Here is a 22723-nt window from a genome sequence, read left to right as displayed (position 1 = left end):
ATCCACAATAGGAAGTGCGGCTTTTCTCTGGCAGCCACATCAGGGCTGCCATCGCTCTAAATGGAATGGTATGTGAAATCAAGGGGGAAACAGCATTCACATCCAAGAGGATAAGCAAAACAATCGGGTGGCTGTTTTCCGAACTCCTGTTTATACAGTGAGCTTTCTTTCCCTCTGTGGTCCTCATCCATCACTTCAACAAATATCAGGCCTGCAATCAGCATCTCCATTTAAGAACTGAATCTCAGTGTCAATTTGTTTTATACATAGTAGAAATACTGGGCCTCCTACTCCCTCACTATAAGCCAGTGTTTGTTTTGTCACAAAAGTTAAACTGTAACAGTTAATATTTCAATTGGGCTACCAAGTTATACTCTCAAATGATCAGTTATTGTGTCAAAATCAATGATAGAAAGTGATTAAATTATCAGCTATGAGCAATTTTTATCCCATCAATTATTCTAAATTCAGCAGTTTTGCTGCTTACCCCATTTTCGGGTTATTATAATGATATGAACAATAAATTGTGCCTTCACAACCTAATATAAAACTATAAAATTCAATACCAACATCATATTTTTTCACATTAGTGCCTCCAGAACGTTTATCTATAGAGCACCTAGGATTCAGAACAAAAGGCATTTTAGCTGTCTGCTACTGTTTGGAAAACAGAGAATCCCAAATATGTATTTTACTGCAAACACATGACTTCTATTCCCAAACACATCTTCCAAGTTTGATCATATCTATGAAGCTACTGAGCACCAAAGTGACTTTGTGGAGATTAAACCCGGTTGCTGTTTGGCAGGAAGGAAGGACATTGGTGTTTTCACTGTGACAAAGTTCCAAAAACTCCATCTTAGCAGCTTAAAACTTATTTGGAGCCCAATAACATGCTCCAAAAAACTGCATAACTGTTTTTTCCTCACTGTTGCAGACAAATTTTTGCCTGCCATTGGTCTTATGAGTTTTTATTTAAAAAATCATTCAACTATAGCCACTCAGAGAAAATATATATGCCAAAATTAACATCAGAAAACAACAGATTGCACTCAAACTTTAAAGCCATGCAAGCAGCCTGTTGCAAAGTCACAAAACACAAGTACTGGACAGAGCAAAGAAAATGATTTTGCTATTATTAGATCCTCAAAAATAGTTAGGTCAAAAGGGTAGAGATTTGTCCTGAGGGTGTCGCTAGAGGAAAGGCAATTCAGTCATTAAAATCAGAACTGCTTTTACCAGTGGAAGCATGATTGTGCAGTGGAGATTCAATATCAATCTGACTACTGTGAGCTTTTAGGCTGACATTTTGGCAAGAGAGTGGCCTTTAGAAAAGCTCATGTAGTGTCAAAAATATATGCTTGAAATTCCAGTTCAATCTTTCATTTCAATAATGCACAGGCACACTGGGGGTTAATGGTAGCACTAGAGGTCAGGTAAAGGTCAACATGAGAATACATCTATTGTAGATCAATAAATTTATAACTGAATGTCACGGCAATCTGAACAGTAGTTTTCTGAAAAAATAAACAAACCTAAAATCTTAGGTAAGTGTAGAGAAAGACTGACCTTGTGATCTGTAGTCCACAACTATTGTTTCACACTTGAATACATTTGTATTTTATAAATTTCAACCAGTTCAAATAAGTCCTGTCTACCCTTTTTTCTGTCCCCACACTTGGACAATGAGTCCACAGATGGAAAATCTTGAAAGTTAACTTTTTTTATAACATCTCTTATAATGTGTACAAGTTTGATCAATATGATTTTTTTTAAAGATATTTTTAGGGCGTTTTTGCCTTTAATAGATAGGACAGCATGAGTGTGAAAGGAGGAGAGAGAGGGGATGACATGCAGCAAAGGACCGAGGCTGGAGGACACAGCCTCTAAGATCAATATGATTTTTAATCAAATGGAAGCTTAATTTTAATTTGGTTGATCACAAAAGCTCTGTAATATGCTGGGATAAAAAATATTCCTACGGGCGTAGGGCGTATGTGGGCGTAGTCATAAGTTCAACATTTGGGAGAGCCAAATCTGCTGGGTCCAACCTCCCAAAATATGAAGACTAATTTGCCATTATATAATTTATTTATCATAAGCAAGTACAGCTATGCAACATAGCATATGAATATGCAATACGCTAGTACACTATAGTATTAATTATGGCAATTTGTGATGCTTATTTATGATAATGATTCATATGTTTTTAACAATGCACTGGGAACAATTGCCGATTGCAAATGAGCAAATCTGACTTTAAGGTGGAATATTAAACAATAGAAAAACAATGACGGTAAGAATCATTGCACTCATACAGTTTATGCACACATTTGTTACTTGCAGACTGAGGAATGTCTTTGCATGGTACAACAGATAGATTTGAAGCCTCAGATAAACTGCATTATGACTATTTTTGCATTTTTACTACACTGATATGAAGAGACCATATGCCACATGCAGCTCCAGGATTACTAAAAGCTGCAGACTCTTGGACACTTTGTCCCATGCCCATGCTTCTCTTCACACTTGGTTCCACTTCGTTTTAACGCTAAACCATCATCAAGCCTGACTTTGGAGCTACAGCAGTGTCTGTGTCCTAGTATGGCAGTAACTTCAGTGTGTTGACTCATTGCCATGGAAACGGGGAGTCAGCATCCTTGACAAACGAGTGAACTTTTGGTTGGGGGGATGACCCTTGCGAGGACTAAGCTTTAGCGGATTAGATGTTTCCATGTTATTACACAATTAGACTGCACTACTTTAACCACGAAGGAGAAACATGCACCTGTTTATACAGCCTCTACAAACACCTTTTTAGCACCCATGTCAGGAGCTTTACAAGAGAACAAAAATCAACTGAATATGCAGCCAGAACAGATTTTTTTTTTTTTTTACTAAATTATATCTAATATATAATTAAATTGTTACAGTAGCAATTAAAGATAATGTGGTCCTAAGGGTCAAAATACACTAACAAACATTTTATAAAACACAGCATTTGAAAAAAAAGGGGAAAAAATCACAAAAAAAACATTTCAGCAAACAACATTTCATAGAACAAAGCACTTCACAAAAAAAAACAACATTTCACAAAACACAACAACAGCTCTGCAAGCAACATTTTTGGAAGAATCATTTCTTAAAACAAAACATTTCAGAAAAACACAATAACATTTCGACAAACACAACATTTGACAAAACACAATATCATTCCACAAATTTGTTTTCCCAAATGTTTTGTTCTGCAAAATGTTGTTTTCTGAAATAATGATGTGTTTTGACCCTTAGGGCCACCGTAGATAGATATGTCTGACTGTTTAATAGTTAGGTGTGAACTGTAGAATATCAATGAAAAGAATAAAAACACCCCAGAGACTAAGTTGCTGTCGTGTTAGTAGCCTGTTCTTTAATATATATATAGAGGTGTACATCAAAGCAAAAGCAGGAAGACTTTGAGAAAATCTCACTTAATGAAATTCACAGCAGTAGAGTGAAAGAGATATGACTTATGGTCAAAGAAAGCTATTTGAAGGAGGATCAAGGGAGAGAGGAATTACTTGGCAAACATTATCCATTACTTACAGTATTCATCCCTGAAACAGCTGTAAGAGACAAAAAGTTTGTCCAAAAAAAGCCTTTTTAGTTGATATCCAGCATTGCTGCAACTTCATATCCTGCTGCTTTCAGTGCATGACAGCGGAGGAGAGAATCTGAGCACTTTGTTGGGGACTGCAAATGTTCAGGTTAAGGTCACCTTGCTCAAAGCCTTGCTCGTTCATGTATGCTATTAAAGAGAGAGAAGAAAGGGTTCTCCTGCCCCCAACCCTGTTCAGACGCAGCTCAGTCAGCATCATGCAGCTGCAGCATGCTGGCCTTGTCCTCGAAAAACACAAGATCATTTTAGAGTAATCTGAAATGTGGCTTTAGCTTGGCGTCACATTCTTCAAAATATTTCACTTAAATAAATGTACAAACTGCCATACACAAAATCAACACAGATATACTGCATGTGCAACCTCTGAAGTTACAGGTTGCATTCATAAGTATTTGCCAATTGCTGTCAGGTGTTTTGAAAAAGGGTTAACAGAATTCAGGGTAAAATGACACATTAAGAAGCTGCTGTACGGTAAACAGATGAGGTAAGGCTGCTGTTTGACAGGATGCCCGTACATGGAACTAAGTTATAAACTGTGGTTTGCAGAGGTTAATATGGGACTGTAGAAATGACCACACCTGCAGGGCACACATTGATATTTACATTCAATCATTACTTAGCGAGATTTAGATTCATAGTCCTCTCCTAAATTAATTGAATAGCTTTCGTATTAATGCGGCAAAGTGCCTTGCTTATTAAGGAAATATACTGCATATCTATGGTGTGTTTATTTCCTTAGTGATTAATGCAACCTGAAAGATGAATGCATTTGTTTTAAACAAGCTCATGACCCTATTGAGTTAATGATCGTTCCAGAAAGTGTGATTCATGTTCGGTCAGTGGTAGGCAAAATAATCAGATCCTTTGCTTAAATAAAAATTCTAGTATTGCACTGTAATTATACTCTGTTACTAGTAAATGTCCTGCATTGAAAATATAACTTTACTTAATGTGTGTAAGTATATTCAGAAAAAAAAAATTAAGTATTAAAAGTGGAAGTCCTTGACAAAGAAAAAAATCAAACGAATTATCAAATTACAGTCACTAAAACTAAAGAAAAAGCAGCAAGTTGTCATCTGTTAGGAACCATGAATGTTTTTGCATGGAAAATGATTAGTTGTAGTTAGTAGTTAGTTAGTTATAGTTAGATAGTTGCCAATTAATTTTCTAATCTATCGACTAATCATACAGTTGCACTTGTATATTATCAGATAGTTTGTCTAAAGTTTTCAAATAATAGTAGCAAGGTAAAAATTACAACACTTCCCTGTTCCATTTTAAATTACTAATCTATTTATGTGTTTACATGTTGCTGTATGTGTACATAGCAAGCCGAATCTGAAATACTCAAGTGACTGTGCTTGGTCTGAAGTCACTCCTCATTTTGGTGTGTTGAGTATGTCAGACATAATTTAACCCCAAACTCCTACAGTCTGTTAAGATATGCTGCTAGATCCGAATTAATATTTTAATATTTGTGGCTTCTTGACAAGAAAAGCAGAGTCTTTGCACTAGCTGAAGTTGTGACAAGGCAGTGGCCCCTCCCCACAACAATAGGTGTTTATATATTCTACCAACAATCGGTTGGATTTTACGGTCGGAAGAGGCCACTGTTGTGTTTAAGCGGAAAAGTTAAAGAGAAAGCTATCTTAGTATGTAATATGTTACTGCTGTTGCTTTCATGTTTGCAAGGCATGACTGCTTTCTTGACTTGCACATGTGCTCAGTCTTGAAAGATACTGTGCCTAAAATAGCTACCGTATATTGTATAGTTTTATCACATAATCAAATGACGTGCAAAACTGACCAAATTCCTAAACGTTTAAACGTTGGGCAAAAACACAGGCAACATGGGCACATTTTTGCCAGCTTTTTTTCATCAGGTAGATGGATCATTAGGTAGGTGATGATATGCCCTCTAGAGCTAGATGTTATACACCTATGTTACTTATACAGTCTATGATATAGACCGAATCACAATCACAATGTTTATTTGCAATAACTTTGGGGTAGAAAACCACAGTGTCATGTATATATAATCAGACCACGCTGAGCAAACTGCCTTACTGATTAGTTTTAAGCCACCTAAAAAAAGTTAATATCTGTTTCATTTTATGCTATATTTATACTTTACCTTGCCGTAAGACAGCCCTTAGCCAATGGGGATTTAAAGCCGTTATTTCAAAAACACCAGACTCCATTGAGAAAAAAGTTGTTTTATTACACCGCACGTTGGAGTTGCTGGTCTACCACCGCCTGATTAGCTGTTGTGTTGGTAATATGGAGCAAATATTCAAATATTGTGCACACTTAAACTGATATTGATTGTGTAAAGGTGGCAAAAATATGTTTTGCTGCAGCCCCATCCACAGCAGAGCATTGCTTCGCTTTTATGCTGGTGTTCTGGGGCTGTATTTTATTTGTCAAAGGAGGGGGGCGTTAAATCAGAGCTGCACATAAAACTTTTTTTTAGAAAGTGAAGTTTGTTTTTTTTAATGAAACAGAAAATAATGGAAAATGCTGATAATTCCAGAAATTAAGCGTCATAAATGAAAGTGAAGTACTGCAAAACTGCCTGAAATAATTAATAATTTTACTGGGGTCAAAGATCAAAAGCTATGTACATTTCCCTTTTTTTCTTTCTGGTAAAATTGGCATTTAATTCAAAGTTCTTAAAATTGATATATAAATGTTTTACATTTTATATGAAACAACAGAATTATGTCTACAGTAATGTAGCTGTGAGTACATTTGTTCTTGGGGAGTATAGAAGTTATGTGTCAGACAGAAAATACATCACTACCTCTAGACAGCCATTTAAAAATGAAAAAAGAAAACATTTTATCTTAAATGATTTTCAAATAGACTCATCTCAAGTTATGGCAGTAATGGTCTTTTGTCTTATGTAAATGTACAAAAATCAAATGAAATTAAAAAAAAAAAAAATAGAGGCAACTGCCAACTGTAACTCTTCATTTTTTTTACTTTTGTTGTGGACTCTTCAGGTTAAAACAGTGAGTAGCTACAGTTTTTGTTTGGAAATTGACATCCTGATGCCTTGAAAAGATAATGATTTATCATCATAACTCTATATTCTCTCCATATACTCTATATTCCACCTAACTTGTGTCAATATTAATTTTTAAAAAATGATGATGCTCTTGGACACGCTCTTGATGAACATATGCAGAATATTCATCAAGAGCGTGAAGAACATATGCAGAATGATTAACATGCTGCTAGTAAATGTGTCTTGTTAAGTGTCTGTCACCTTACTTCCCTTAGTTACTTGAACACTTAGCTCCCTGCTGTTTCTGAAAGCACGGCCGTAAAATGAAATTTGACAGCATACTTTCAGATATTAATGGATTTGGAAAATTCCAAATCAGGCTAGTTTTTATTCAGATGCTTGCTCGAGTTACTTTGCCATGTCACTTCCTGCTGAATAACTTCATGGCAGCTGTTCCCTCTCACCACTGTAACATCATTGCTCTGGATGATGGAGGCGTCTTTGGGAATTTAACTCAGGAACAGAAACTGGCTGTTGGTGTTCCTGCAGAGCAGGATGGGACTCCGAGCTCCTGTCAGATGTTTTCAAAGCCCCAATATCAACATCTGTTCAACTCCAACAGTAGTGAGGATGCACCTACTGTTCAGTGTCAGAACGGATGGGTGTATGACAACAGCACATTCAAATCTACTTTGGCAACAGAGGTGAGTGTCTCCATAAATAGGACTTTATTTTACGTTATGTGTGTTGTTTATGTAATGTTCCTCAGAGACATTAAAGACATAAGCATATGTTTTTTTATAATTTTTTAGTTTTGACATTAAAAGACATAGTTCTTGCACTCGATAGTTTGTTAACATCCTCTGTGGTTAAAGTGGTTTTAAATAAAAGTAATAAAAAGTAGTAAAACATCAGTTTTAACTTGGTTTTGTGTTCATGACCAACTGTAATGCTTTCAATGGTTTCTTTGCAGTGGAATCTTGTCTGCAGCAGAAAAGGGATGAACAAGGCAACAGCCACAGTTTTCTTTATTGGTGTTATGGTTGGAGCCCCTTTATTTGGGTTTCTTAGTGACAGGTAGGATTGATAATGCAAATAAAACAAAAAACATGTAGTCCACGTGTCAAAAATGTCACTGCCTCCCTGAAACAGATGTCAGATAAGATTTAAGATCAACCAATTTAACAAATGAGGTTGTATAATGTCTTATGTAGTCCTCCAACCCATGAGATCACAAAGTCATATGTTCCCACCAAGCAGCCACCTCCACAGGCTGAAAAATTAAGCGAACAAAAAAATGTCAAAAACTGCACAAAAATGCCTGCAGTCAAACTCTGACACAGAGAGAACATGAAAGGGCAGCAGCAGCTTGACCAGAAATTACAACAAAAGTATCTCAGCTTCGTTTTTTTCTGCTCATTTGGTTAAGGCACTGTGAAAAAACAAACAAACAAACCAAAAAAAGCCACACTTAGGTGTTGAAAAAAATTAAGCCAAAACATATAGTGCCAAAAATGACAGTTTCTCTAAAAGGCCACTCAAGGCTGGCTTCAGAAGCCAGCCAGTCCCCATAGACATTCATGTTAAAATGTCCAACTTAACAGCACAAACAAACATGTTTATATTAAGTACAAAAAATCTGTTTTGAACTGTAGAGGGGGGCTGAATTTTTTAATAACTCAACCATTAACATTCTGTTAATATTTAAGGAAGGGGCCACTAGAGTGACAGGTTGTCTGAGAGGCATCACCACAGTCTATGAGTCAGATCCACCCACTCGCTCCTCCATAGCTCTACCCTCTCATCTGAAAATGGTCACTTCAGGCATTAAAAAAAAAAAGAAGAAAAAAAAAAGGCGACAGCCAAAATGCCAAACTTAAGGCTTTGAAACGGCAGTCCACTAACAGATCAGTGACGGCACAGTGGTAACATTCATTACTTTATACAGTCTATGGTTAATACCTCTGAATACATCCTACAGAAGTGTTTCCTAATTTAGCGTCTTCCGACAGACAACAGAATACCACCAATGACCATCAACAGTCTCAGTTTTAAAAACACGGATAACCGTTGCACCAGAACTACATGGTTCAGTTTAGGCAGTAAAACTCCATAATTAGTTCTCAATAAAAAAATTTAAAAAATCACAATTTGGCTTAAGGCAAGTTTGCTTCTAAGGTAACGTAAAGAATCTCACATTACATGAAATCACTTGCATGACATATGTTGACTTACTATGTTTTGCCGTTACAATAAATCTACAGTGACAATCAGCCTTCTCAACACTGTTCTCCTGCAGTAAATGAATGTAATTACTTTATCAATATGGTTACCACCAAACAAAAAACATAAATATGGGTTGTAATGTATGCCTAAAATGGGCTATGAGGAAGTATTCTGGGGGACAACACTTGTAGTTCAAAGGGAGGCCTTTCAAAATCTGAAAAAAAATAACAATAACGATAAATAACAAAGCTTGGGCTTGAGATTTAACATTTTGTTAGGCTGTGTTGCAAACTTAACACTGTTAACTGTTAAGTATGAATGTTGCTGCCAGTGTTTTGTGATCTTGACCTAGACAAGAGGTTATACAAGTCACATTGTAGCTTCTGCTGCTTTGTTTTACATTTTTCTGTCTTTAATCTGTGTCCTGGGCCCAATGAAGGCGTCAGCCGAAACATGACTCTTTAATTCAATTAAGGCAGTTCATGATTTTTAAGAATTCCAGAAAAAGGAGTTTGTTGGAGCGTAATGCACATAGTAGTCTACTTTATACTCATCCTCATATGGATATACATAAATTATTTTTTTAAACTGCTAATATAACGTTATATGAAAATATATTAAAATATAAACAGTATGCATAAAAAAAAAACAATTGTTAATAATGTTTAGAACTGTATGTTCAGGCTGATCTCATGCACTGTCTGTATGCACTGTATACCTTCAAAAATTAATCCACCAAAATTCACGTATAACCCATAAAATCATTAAGGCTGTGATCCAGTTCGAAAAACATCTGCAAACCACGTCCTATCTTGTGCACTGAGAATAAATGTGAAAGATCTATCTCATTAGTTCACACTTATCGCCTCTAACATTTTGTTTTCATGACCAGGTTTGGCCGACGGCCGCTGCTGTTGGTGTCTTATCTGTCGTCCATTACGTTTGCAGCCCTGAGCGCATTTTCCACATCCTATGTGATGTTTGTCATCATGAGGTTTTTTACAGGGATGTCACTCGCAGGCATAACTATCATCACATATGCTCTAAGTAAGTAATGTTAAAACAGTGAGATGTGGACAGTAGAATGTTTTGTCTTTTGGTTTTCAGTTTCAAAAAGTTAAATGTGAAAAGTGATCTGACTTTTAATTTGTTCAAACATTTCTCCAGATGTTGAATGGTTCAGCATTGAACACAGGACCTTTTCTGGTGTAATCATAAGCCTGGATTGGACATTGGGAAACTGGATTCTGGTTGGAATTGCATATTGTGTAAATGAGTGGAGGATGCTCATTTTGGCAGCAACCTCACCCTTGATACTGTCTGTCATTGCTTGGAGGTATTAGTTTTACACTTTTTACACTTTTTACCCTTTGCAGCATGAAAAGCTGAATCCTATCACAAGCTAGAGTGACTGAATACTCTACATTTGCTGCATCAACTCTACAATTTCATTTCATCAGGTGGCTTCCAGAGTCTGCAAGGTGGCTTCTGACAAAAGGAAGGGCAGATGCGGCTCATAATTACATAATGCAATGTGCTAGGATAAACAACAGAACCAAGTCTATGGCCACCATCACACCAATGGTACATTCTGATGTTGGTTAACTGACAATCTCAGTGATATAACAAAAAACTATGGTCACTTGCAGATTGCATTTTGTGAATAAACATTTTTATTGTGTTTGCCTTCTTAAAGGAATTACTGAAATCTGTACGAGGTGAAACTGAAGATAGGAAATACACTATGGTGGATCTTTTCAAGACCCCAAATATTCGAAAAACGTCTATATGCTTTGGAATAGTATGGTACGGGTCATTTTCATAAATGAGTTAAAGGAAAAGTTTAGCATTTTGGAAAATATGCCTGTTTGATTTCTTTCTGACATTTAGATGAGAAGATTGATAACAACCTTCTGTTCATGCATCAACAGTGGCGCCCCCAAGGGCAATGCCCTCCCCTAATAAGTGCCCCCCCTCTTGGTGAAGGTAGTGGTAGCTTGTAAAAATAGATAGTACTAACTATGGCATGTTAGCTTGAGAGAAATGGGGATAAATAAAGCTCCAAAGTTAAATTTTGGTGAGGGAACAACAAGCATGGCCATTCTTAAAGGAGTTCATTGAGCTCTAGCCTAAAGATTAAGTACATCAGTACGTGATTACTCAAGTCTCAATACTGACATCATATACAACTAACATATATACCATAACAGCATAATCAAAAACTTCGGGGGGCTCCACTGTGCACCAAGTATGGAGCTGGAGCCAGGAGGTTATATAAGCATCATGTAAGCACTGGAAAAAGGATAAACAGCTAGCTTGGTTCTGTTCAAAGTTAAAAAACACACCTACGACAGGTGGCTTTTGACATTGAAATCACTGACAAAGCAACGGTATTTGATGATTTCAGAATAACAATGGGCTGAATCTTCTTATCTTACCCTCAGAAAGAAAACGAATGAGCATATTTACAAAAATGTTGAACTATTCCTTTAACACAGTGCGAGTGTCATAAATCAAATGCTACTAAATGTAATATAATGGTAGAAAATATCAATAAGTATAAATTAATGTAAAATTTTTCATATATTATGCAATATGGTATATAACTGAAAGATGATTGATGATATCAATATAATTTCATGTGTTGTTATTGTGCAACTGATCTTACTGCTCTTAGTTATACTACAAAAATCTGCCATGTTATTATAATTGTTATTTTTTTGTAATTTTATTTAAAGGTTAAAATCGGCATATCAGTACAAAAAGTTGCAATGCTTTGTTATGTTTTCTAGGTACGGAGTTGCATTCACATACTACGGGATAAGTCTGAATGTCATTGGGTTTGGACTTAATCCGTATCTCACACAATTCCTATTTGCATTTATTGAAATGCCAATGAAGATCGGTGTGTATTATTTTCTGGAGAAAGTTGGTAGGAGGTCTGGTCAGATGGGATCCCTGCTGTTGACTGGTCTCTGTCTCTTCATCAATATGTTTGTCTCCAAAGGTTATTTATTTCTTTCATTAAATCTCCTAATTTTTGTCATTGTATCTGAGAATTATCTTGACAAATATCTAAACACTTTCCTCAGAAAAGTGGGTTGTACGTACTGTTGTGGCCGTCATTGGAAAAGCCATGTCAGAGGCGTCTTTCACGATCGCATATCTCTACACAACGGAGCTCTATCCTACAGTCGTACGGTTAGTCAGCAACTAACTCATCTAGCCAGTTTGACTACAGACAGTGGTGTTCTGTTTTGGTTTGACCTTATTTATTGCAGGTTTACATTAACCTTTGCACTTTTGTTTTTTTTAGACAGAACGGTTTAGGCTACACTTCATTTGTGGCGCGGCTGGGCGTGTCAATATCGCCACTCATCATGCTATTGGAGGATGTGTGGCATCTCCTCCCTGCAGTCACTTATTGTGCGTTGGCAGTCGGATCTGGTTTGACAGCTTTGCTCCTGCCTGAAACATTAAATGCCCACCTGCCAGAGTACTTAGAGGACATTGAGCAACCAAGGTAAAAAAAACAAAGGAAGATTACACGTAATTCAATATTAAAGCTGCAGTAAACGATTAGCCTCCCCTCTAAACTTCAGTGCTAAAGAATAATCCAGTCCGGCTTTCAAAGGTAAGTGGGTTATTGGTAATTTCAGTACACTGTAAAGTTGACATGACTTCCTCCTAAATAACTGACCAGTTTTAATCATTTGCAGGTGTCAAAAATGAAAACTGTTTGTGTCTTTTCCTGAAGCAAGTGATCCATTCCTGATAAAAATGTCTCACCTAAATTTTTTATGTTTTGCAGGGTGCAATCCATGAGGAACAAGGAGATTCAATAAAAATACAAAACGCTATTAACTAAATGTTAATAAGATTCCTATTCTGTACATTTGTTGTGCAATTTAATACGTTTTAATAATTGAGTTAATCCGTTAAAATAAAATTGTTTGAATCCCAATCAAACTAACAGTCTGTCAGGATGTAAGATGTGCAAAAGTGTACTATCAATGTAATGTACTGTACAGACAAGAGTCTGACAAAAAGAAATAGATAGAAGAAAAGAGAAATGTAACTGTACATTTACTTGTAGTTATCAGTAAAATTACTCTACATGAGAACTTGACTATTGGTTTTATTTGAATTAGACATTTCATGGTGAAATGCATTTTTAAGTTCTGTTATGTTCTGCTGAGGTTTATGGTACAGTAATAGCATTAGTTTTGCAGCAATGTGATCATAAACAAAAGTATTGGGCAGTTCCACCTGCTGGTGGTACCACGAAAAAAAGTTAGAGGACCAAAGATGCGCCATTGATATCTGTAATTACTTTCACCATTTTGTGTTTTTTAATTATTTAACTCCTAAGTTGTACACATTTGACCTTTATTGTTGGGTTTACTTTCATATTCATAATACTTTGTGTATTTTATATGTGCAGCAACTCATAATGTAGTAATAGCACATCATGTGATAATTTCAATGTAATAAAAGCTCACGATGAAATAACAAACACATAATGTAAGAAAACCATAAGGTCATTATGAAATAACAGTTCTGAGCGTAATGTAATGTTACATATATATCAAGCAAAAAAGTTGAATAATCTAAATTTTAAAAAATCAGCGTATGGTCTAAGAATTTTAAGAAATTACTCTGCTTGTTTTCTTCAAGCATAGGAACCATTCTAGTTTTACACAACACGAGTGGAGTCCTTCGTTTGAAGCAACTGGACTTTGTTTGTTTGTTCAGAGGATATTTCCATCAATCAGTTCCAAACTGATGAAGCAATTTGGAGATGTGACAAAATTCAGGACTGCAAAATATCCAGCGACCTGGACAGATGAGAACCTTTACTGAGATGGCGTGAAATTTAATATAGCATTCTTAGCATGTGAAATAATTGTTCCCTACATAATTATTCCAGTTACTTTGAATGTTTTCTAATCCAAGCAGCAAATCATGTTAGACAACATTCTACAAAACCACTAAATGGTTTCTAAATGTGGTAATGCATTTTATCTTAAAGGGGTTAAGGTTTTCCCTCGAAAGCCCTTGCTGACTGAAGTCAACATTAGCCTTTTATTTGCTGAATTAAAAGTGTTGGTAACACTTTATTTGGAAAGTCCGCCTAGTTTACAAAGAATACATAACATTTCAACAGCTGATTAGTTGAGAGAGGACAATTAAACTGTTTCACTTAGTGTGTAGATGTTTATCTATAAATCTGTTACATGTTATGAATGTAACTCCCTATTCTTTACATAATTAAGTTTAATTTGATCTCTTCACTCACATGCTGTATAGGTTGAGTAAATGCTTTAAATTAAACTAAATTATTCTGGGAATATGTAGGTATGTTTATAAATTGTTGCATATGTTCTCTAGAAAATCTGTTACACATCTACAGATTAAAGCCAAACAGTTAAATTGTTGAATCTCAACGAATAAATTGTTAAAATGTTGCAGATACTCTATAAACTATTTGTAAGTAGATTGTCCTAATGAAGTGTTTTATCATTTGCAGCTACTAAGATAAACCATATTTTTGTGACAAAAGTCACAATGTAATGTGTCCAATGTAATGTCTTCTGTATATCAGAAAGTCTAGTACATTTTTATCACTGTTAAATGCACTTGCTAACAGTAAAATTAACTGGAATAATGTTTGCAACAATTATTTCACATGCTACGAATCACCCAGTGATGTTATATTAAATTCAGCGTAACCTTTGTTCAGGATTTCGTTTGTTCAGGTCACTTAGTATCTTGTAGTGCTGACCTGTGTCACACATCCAAGAGGCTTCATCAATTTGAAACTGATTGATGAAAATGTCCTCTGAACAGACAAAGTCCAGTCACTTCAAAGTCAGGACTCCAATTGTGTTATGTGAAACTAGAAGGGTTTCCGTGCTTTAAGAAAACCAGGGGGAGTATTCTTTTTTAAATTATTACACTATATGTGCTGAATTTTTAACATTATTCAACATTTCTTGGCTTAGTTTATAACATAATAATTTTCCCATAATGCAGTTACTTATTACTTTACGCACAAAACTGTTATTACATTATGTACTCATGGTTTTCTTACATTATGTGCAGTTATTACATTAGGAATTTATGTATCACTATGAGTGTGATTATAATGTCAGAGAATTATCCTGCCTGTCCTTCACAGTGGTGCTGCAAACGGTGGGTCAGGACAGGTCATGGCCACCCTAACTCAATTGCTGGCACAACCTCACAAAAAATATTTGTGCTATTTGACTTTGTGCAACATATCGCCTCACAAATGACATTACATCCTTAATGTAGAGTTATGGAGGATAGCTTAAGGCATGTGAAGTTACTTAAGTAAGCTACTAAAGTTAGATTTGGGAAAAGACACATTGTAATGACATACCTTAAAATGACTCAAAGTATGCACAGTTCTGAACACCAGCATCCCGGTAAGTCTTTTGTTTTGTAACCTTTTCAACACCCCAACCTACTTCCTAATTGAACCCTTTGGGACCACCTTCTTCTTCGCTACCATCGGCACATTGGTCATGTGATTGCAGTCTTCCAAAATATGTGGGTTATGCAAATATTACTGGGATTATTATATAGGATATATATGAATTTTGGTGCATAACTTCACCCAGTTCATGAGAACAGCACGCTGTGTGGGGTTTTTGAAATTCAGTTATAGCTTTTGGTTTTGATGTGCCACCCCAAGGTTTTACTATAAACTCACCAAGAAAGGCTCTTAGCAATGTTGACTGTAATGGCAAGGAAGTCACCCAATCAATCAATTAATGGCAATAAATCTAATAATTCTGGAGACACAAAATGTCTTCATGATATATCACCAAGTCAGTCAATGTCTATACTAAATTTTGTGCCAATAATTCAAATAGTTATTGTATTATAAATATCATGGACCAAAGACGCAAGGAAGAAAAAAAGAAAATGTTGTATTTTCCCCATTGCAATTTCAAAGAATCTAACTGATTTCAGTCTGAAATCAGACTAATTCTTTCTTTTTTTTGTTCCACAGAGCAGAGCTAAAACATTTGGTGATTCTGCTTTAGCCATTACACTCCAAACCGCTGGAAAGGCCAGTCGGAGGATATGAGAGGAGCTGAAAATACGTAGTGTAAAAACCTATGTTTTTAGTCTGGCTTTTATGTAGTGTCTTACTATCACTATTTTATGGTTTATACTTATTCAGTATTTTCTTCCATTTTTTACTTATTTCATATGTTGTTCTTGTTTTTTCAATCAAACTGTAGAGCACTTTGAATTGCATTTGTTTTGTTTGAATGGTGCTATTGAAATAAAATTTTATTGACTGATTATTAATTTAATTTTAAGACAACAACCTCCTCCTCAGCATAAGGTGAAATTTTACAGACTGTTTTAAGGTTTAGTATTGTAATGCTTAGGGACATGCACTGTGTCAACAGGGAGGTACTTTGGTATTATGGGATTTTTAGCAAATTATTACCTCTGACGAGTAGACGAGTAGTAATTGTTTTTCAGTTCAGTTGTCTGAAAAACTACTTTTCATGCAACTTGGTGGAAGACTGCAGAATGGGTCAAGTAAGAACTCATTAAATCACGTGGTGGATAAAAGTGTTTGTATTTCCAACACATTTACACATTCTCTTTAGCTGAGCATTAACCAATGACGTTTAACAGATGTGCCGTCTCACTTTAAACTAACATCTTATGTGCTTTGTGACATTATTTTCTGAGCTTTACTCCACATCAGAAGTGTTGGAGCAATTTTTCTGAAGATGAAGTTTGAGAATGTACTGGCAGAGTTGAACGGCTTTGGGAGATTCCAACTAAAGACGATCCTCTTGATGATAATTCCTCGTGTGACTTTGCCTTTTCACTTCCTGCTGAATAATTTCATTGCAGTGATTCCCTCTCACCACTGCAACATCAGCTCTCTGGATGATGGAGGTATTTTTAGGAATTTATCCCTGGCAGAGAGGCTTGTTGTTAGTATTCCAGTCCAGGAAGATGGGACTCTGAACTCCTGTGAGATGTTCACAGAGCCTCAGTATCATCTGCTGCTAAACTCCTCCAACATGACTGAACTATCCACAGTGCCATGCCAGAGTGGATGGGTGTATGACAACACCAACTTCAAGTCTGCACTGGCCACAGAGGTAAATTATTTCCATGACACAAATCCAGAATTAGCCACTTTAATCTTCAGTTTTTTCTTCTCTTGTCTGTTTCATTCATAGTGGGATCTGGTTTGCGATAAGAGACGAGTGAACAGAGCCACAGCCACTATCTTCTTCATGGGGGTCATGCTTGGAGCACCAGTATTTGGCTATCTTAGTGACAGGTACTCATGCCTTTAAGTCTAAAATCAGTCACTTTTGAGTCTATCTGATTACATTACGTATGAGAGAAACTTGTACATCGAAAATACGTTTTTGACATGGTTTAATTAGCATTATGATAGTATTACTTTGTATTACCCTCTGTGCTAGGGTGTAGTATTTGATGGCTGTTTTGCCATCAAAAATAAGCCCTGGATCTAATAGTCTGCCATTTCTATTCATACATTAAAGCCCATGCCCTTAATAAAAATGGCTATTTTAACTATATTTGCAACTCTAGGTCAATACATTCAATTTAATGATAGCAGTCGAAGTATTCTGTGCTAAAAAAAAAGTTTTTAAGGGTAAAAAAGATGCAAGAGTGCAAACAAAGCATAAAAATAGAACTTGTTCATCAAAAGTACAACACCCCACCCCCAACACAGATCTGGCCTCCAAATTCTGGGAAAGCCCCTGGATGCATCACTTATGCATAAGAGAGTCTAAAACACAGCCACTGTCTCATAGATAATATTTATGTACAACTAACTTGTAATCAAAAAAGAAAAATATTTGCGGGGAATCCTTAATGCTAAGTACAGTATGTTTTCTATTAGCATTAAGAGGAAACGTGGCTAATTAATGTGCCTGGCTAGTCTCAATAGTTGACTCTGAACGTATCGGCAAAAAGGCTCACTGAAAACATAATTCAGTTGTTGTTTTTTCCCCAAAATGTTTCATCTTACAACACACTGTGGACTAGACATGACTTCAGCATTATGCCTCTATTACCTTTGATAACATGATTAATGTTCAACATGGTCCAAAAATGAACACTGTCACTTTAAGAAAAAATGTTAGCCTGATTCAAACAAGGAAGTTAGCAGCTAGGCCTATCTACCTCCGCCACAAAACACTGCATTCATGCATTCATTCATCACCTAAATCTCTATGTATTTAGCCTCACTCAAAATATATGTTCAAATCATATTATGGTTGATAATCAGCCTACGTGTACGTGCGTGTATGCATGCAGGTCAGTCCAATGGGGTGGGAGAAGGCTAATACAAGTTATTTAGAAGAGAAGCCTGGAGAGGGCAGTAAAAGAAAAGGAGACTTATCTTAATGGCCACAGCAAACAGGTCCAGCAGTGCATCCAAACGGGTTAAAGACGGAGCTGCACCAGAGTCCGTTCATCCACCCGCTCCAGCCCTCAAACATCCAGCAGATCCTCGGTGTCCAGAAAAGTTCACACAATCCAGTCGCTCCTTCTCTCAACTGCTGCTCACTTTAGTTTGGCTTTACTTTTTGCTTACATGATTTTAGAGCAAAGATGACCAGAAAGTGAAGTAAACTTTGAATAATCTTCTCCTCGTGAGTCCGCTCTGTTCCTCCATGCTGCAGCTGTCAGCTGGTTTCTCCAGGTGTGCTTCATTACCTCCTTTGTCCTCACCTTCCCTCCTATTGTAAAGGGCAATTCTGCCATTTTTTTCCCCACTTTCTACTACACTTTTTCTTTTAGTAAAATTTAAGCAAAATCACGATAGCTTCCCAACCATAAGGCTTTGAAAACTGGATCAACATCATTTTTATTCTGATGCTGTCAGGAGTACCATTGAACCCTGAGCATATTGGTGCAATTTCTTTCTTGGCAAGAAATGTTCCACAAATAGCAATAATCAAATATATTTACAAAATTATTCAAAGATTTCATTTTAAAAATCTATGGGAAAAATTATTGAGGGGAAAAGAAAAAAAAAGCTAGGGAAATCTATATTTATAATTATGATAATTGAATATTTAAAATTATGTTACAAAATTAGTATTTTTGAGCACTTTCCCTTTTCACTTCCATTTTTCAGTTTTTTTTCCTTTCTTTTTTTTTTTTAATTTTTTTTTTTTTTACTGATTTTCATACCTTTTACTAATTTCTTGCTAATTTTTGGATTATTTTTTCTTTCGTTGCTCATTGCTTTCTTTCCATGTTTTTGAAAGAAATCAAGACAGTTTTCTCAGGTTTCAGAGGGTTAACCATGGTGCATTTATTGTAATGTACATATAATGTAATGTACAGCAAATGTCTCTGAGTGCATCTCCACAGATTATGTAAAGCCCTTCAGCTAAGCTTTAACCCAAACATAAAATTAACCCTAACCCACACACTGACCACATATTGACTGCTCTTGATTTTACACACTGTGGATGCTTGGTAGATATATCTCTGTCCAAATAAAACATTCACCTTCTTTTTTGCATAATATATATTTGCATAAGATTTATGCATAATAATTTGTCTCACAGGTTTGGCAGGAAAATAATGCTTCTGGTGTCCTATGTGATAACCACTATCTTTGGATTGGCAAGTGCTTTCTCATATAATTTCACCATGTTTGCTGTCATGAGGTTCTTCACTGGATTTGGAATTTCTGGAATAAGTATCATCACCATAGTCCTTTGTGAGTTTTATGTCATTACTGTCTTTTTAAAAAAATACAATCTCAGAAAAAAACCCTAATAGAAAAAAGAACAAATATTTGCTCAGACTATTTAAAATACAAATTGGTTCAATTAGATTTTGGAGACTACATCGCCTAAAGATCACTTGTTGTTAAATGAAGTGTGTTGGGTGGAGTCAAAAAAAGTCTTAATTACTTAACTATAACTAAAGCCCAGTGTGTTTTAATGGATTTGATTTACTATCATTGCTGTTTATAGGTATTGAATGGGTGGACATTAAGCATCGAACTGCAGTGGGTGTTTTCATGAGCATGGACTGGAGTGTTTGTACTGCTGTGCTACCTATTTTGGGCTATTTTGTGAATGACTGGAGGCACCTCACCATCACGGTAACAGCCCCACTGTTTCTCGCAATGATTACTTGGTGGTAAGTATGAAACAATATTTGAGCATTAGCCTCAAGCAATTTTCTGCCTTCCAGTTTTGTCAGAAGGAAACTGCCCTGACAATAATAAATCCTGCAAATATTCAGAACAATTGTACATTGTTTAAAATACTTATTTACAGTATGGCTTTTAATGAGGCAGAGGTGTGACTCATGTTTATGTGAAGAACATTTTTTAAATCTTTTATTTTTCAAATCCCGCCCGTTTCAGGTGGCTCCCTGAGTCAGCTAGATGGCAGATAAGTAACGGAAAGATCAACAGTGCTCATTATTACTTGAGCAAGTGTGCAAAAACCAACGGAAGAGAGCAGTTCATGGCTGACCTGAAGCCTGAGGTACAAAATTTTAAATAACCTGATTAATCAAAAAAATATACTCACTACAACTCTGACCAACATTTCCATTTTTACTCTCCAGGTTCTGTCTAAAGTAATACTTGTTGAAAATGAAAACAGAAAATATTCCTATCTGGACCTTGTGAGGACCCCCAGAATGAGGAGACGGGCTGTACTCACTGGACTTGTTTGGTATATGCTTTTCATAGATTTTGTTGATGAAAAAACTGAGGTGTTCACCTTGAAAATCTGTACAATCCACTGTCCATATATGATCACTCAACCTGAGCATGACAAACCTTAAAGGGATAATTCAGATCTTTTGAAGTGGGGTACTTATCCACAGTATTACAAACAGTAGATGCCAGTCAGCACGGCCCCATTTTGGAGAGAGGCAAAATGGTGAAAATGCTGTCACTATAGCGTACACTTACAATGTTATAGATTTTTTTAGATTTCACTTGTTTTAGGTGGCTAAATTTCATTTTCGTGATGACCCCCATCCACTGCACAACATAGCTTAGCTTTAGTGTCGGTACTCCTGCTGCTTCTCCAAACTTGGGGCACACCAACTGACATTTATTATATGTGGTACGCCCTCAGTGGCCCATACAAGCCCACTTTGAAAAAAAGAAAAAAGAAAAAAAATCAAAACAGAACCAGACCTTTAAATAAAACTCTGAACACAGTTGTTATGTGTGTCAATAGTAAGTTGAAACAGATAATTCACTTTTAGGTGAAAAAACAGACTCAGCAATGTATCATCGTAGTTGAGAACATTTCACCATGAAATATACTTTCACACAGCAGCCTTGCACTGCTTTAGAACAATGGTTTAATATTTAACTGTCAAAGTATCCTGTTGCAGGTGCCAGGCAACTAGTGTTTTCTGGGGCAAATGTGTAACTTTTAAAATAAATGAATTTTCCTTCTCTCTCTTAGGTTTGGAGTGGCCTGTACATATTACGGAATCAGCTTGAATGTTGCTGGATTTGGTCTGAATATTTATCTCACCCAGTTCATCTATGGAGCTATTGAACTTCCAGCAAAATTTTTTGTCTTTTTCTCCCTGAAAAGAATTGGCCGAAGACTGAATCAGTCAGGAACACTAGTTATAACTGCACTGTGTATATTCTGCAACATATTGATCCCACAAGGTAAATGAACACTGCGACAGTGGAAAAAGCAAAACTTGGTATAAATATAGTACACTTGTGGTTTTAATTTCTTAAATTAAGATAAATATGTAAAAACTGCCACTGGGTGTCGCCAAAGTTGTGAATAGTTGAATTCGACACAGTAACATTCTCCAATAAATTGGAGTTAAAAGGTCTTCTCACAACTTTTTCTTTTCAGATCAAGGGCTGTTTCGGACAGCTGTGGGAGCTTTGGGCAAGATGTTTGCAGAGGCATCTTTTACAACTGTCTATCTGTACACATCAGAGCTTTATCCCACAGTAATGAGGTCAGTAAACGTTCTGATATAGAGCTTATATTTTCCAGATTAACAAACAGCATGTATAGCCAATGGTCTGAGAGTTTACTGAGAAATCTCATTAGCTGAACACCTTAATCAGGTCTTAAAACATCAGTCTTCAGTCTTCCAGACTAAAGGGAGTTGCAGTTGTATCCTGAGACTGATTTCCCTGTTTTTTTTTTTGTTTTTTTTTTGTGGTTGTTGTTTTCCAGGCAAAATGGATTGGGTTACTGTGCCTTCATGGCTCGTAGTGGCGTGTCTCTGTCCCCCCTGATCATGCTTCTGGAAGATATTTGGGGCTATTTACCGAGCACTGTTTTCACCCTGGTGGCTGTTGGTGCAGGGCTGTCAGCCTCTTTTCTTCCAGAGACACAAAACATCCGTCTACCAGAGACTATTGAGGATGTGGAACACACAAGGTACTGGGCCTTAATTTGGATTGGATCTAAACAATGAAATGAGACTTATATGATTTTTTAGAAAAATGTCTTTTGTGTTTCAGGAGAAGATCAGTCTGCACATCTAATGAGAAATCTCAACCCCCCAACATTTTCTTGGAACCAAAAGGCCCATAAACCGAGTTACAGGGCAGATCAGTGGTGATAATGTGTTTTAACGATATAAAATAAAAAAGCAAGCATTTATAAAATAATTTTAATAAATTAAACTAAAAATGTAATCAAATACCACTGATAAATGACTGTTTTTGTATTATCTTCAAAAAGGGCAGTTCTTAAAATACATAAGAAGCTGAGGGGGCAGAAGGTGATGTAGAAGGTAAAATCAAG

At 36.1% G+C, this 22723-nt stretch overlaps 2 protein-coding genes across 3 annotated transcripts; both read left to right on the top strand.

The window, feature by feature from the left end:
- The first annotated feature begins 6990 nt into the window (after window positions 1-6990).
- Window positions 6991-12933, top strand: LOC121942316 (solute carrier family 22 member 7-like). The gene is made up of 10 exons (XM_042485488.1): window positions 6991-7372; window positions 7642-7745; window positions 9787-9941; window positions 10062-10230; window positions 10355-10478; window positions 10591-10700; window positions 11687-11901; window positions 11987-12095; window positions 12211-12417; window positions 12706-12933. The coding sequence occupies exons 1-10, from the start codon at window positions 6992-6994 to the stop codon at window positions 12737-12739; spliced, it is 1608 nt and encodes a 535-aa protein (XP_042341422.1). The 5' UTR covers window position 6991; the 3' UTR covers window positions 12740-12933.
- Window positions 12934-16615: 3682 nt separating this feature from the next.
- On the top strand, window positions 16616-22595 carry LOC121942233 (solute carrier family 22 member 7-like). 2 transcript variants are annotated; one of them, XM_042485377.1, is made up of 10 exons: window positions 16616-17059; window positions 17141-17244; window positions 19523-19677; window positions 19937-20105; window positions 20335-20458; window positions 20541-20650; window positions 21401-21615; window positions 21815-21923; window positions 22148-22354; window positions 22438-22595. In XM_042485377.1, exons 1-10 carry the CDS (start codon window positions 16679-16681, stop codon window positions 22508-22510), a joined length of 1647 nt encoding a protein of 548 aa, XP_042341311.1. In that variant the 5' UTR covers window positions 16616-16678; the 3' UTR covers window positions 22511-22595. The 2 variants fall into 2 exon arrangements, with proteins under 2 accessions (XP_042341311.1, XP_042341312.1); XM_042485378.1 differs by having other exon boundaries at window positions 16617-17059; window positions 19625-19677.
- The last annotated feature ends 128 nt before the right edge of the window (window positions 22596-22723 follow it).

Source organism: Plectropomus leopardus, chromosome 4 (assembly GCF_008729295.1).
Source record: "Plectropomus leopardus isolate mb chromosome 4, YSFRI_Pleo_2.0, whole genome shotgun sequence".
NCBI lineage: Eukaryota > Metazoa > Chordata > Actinopteri > Perciformes > Serranidae > Plectropomus > Plectropomus leopardus.
The sequence above is the reverse complement of the archived record's forward strand: the minus strand, read 5'-3'. Positions and strand labels throughout refer to the sequence as shown.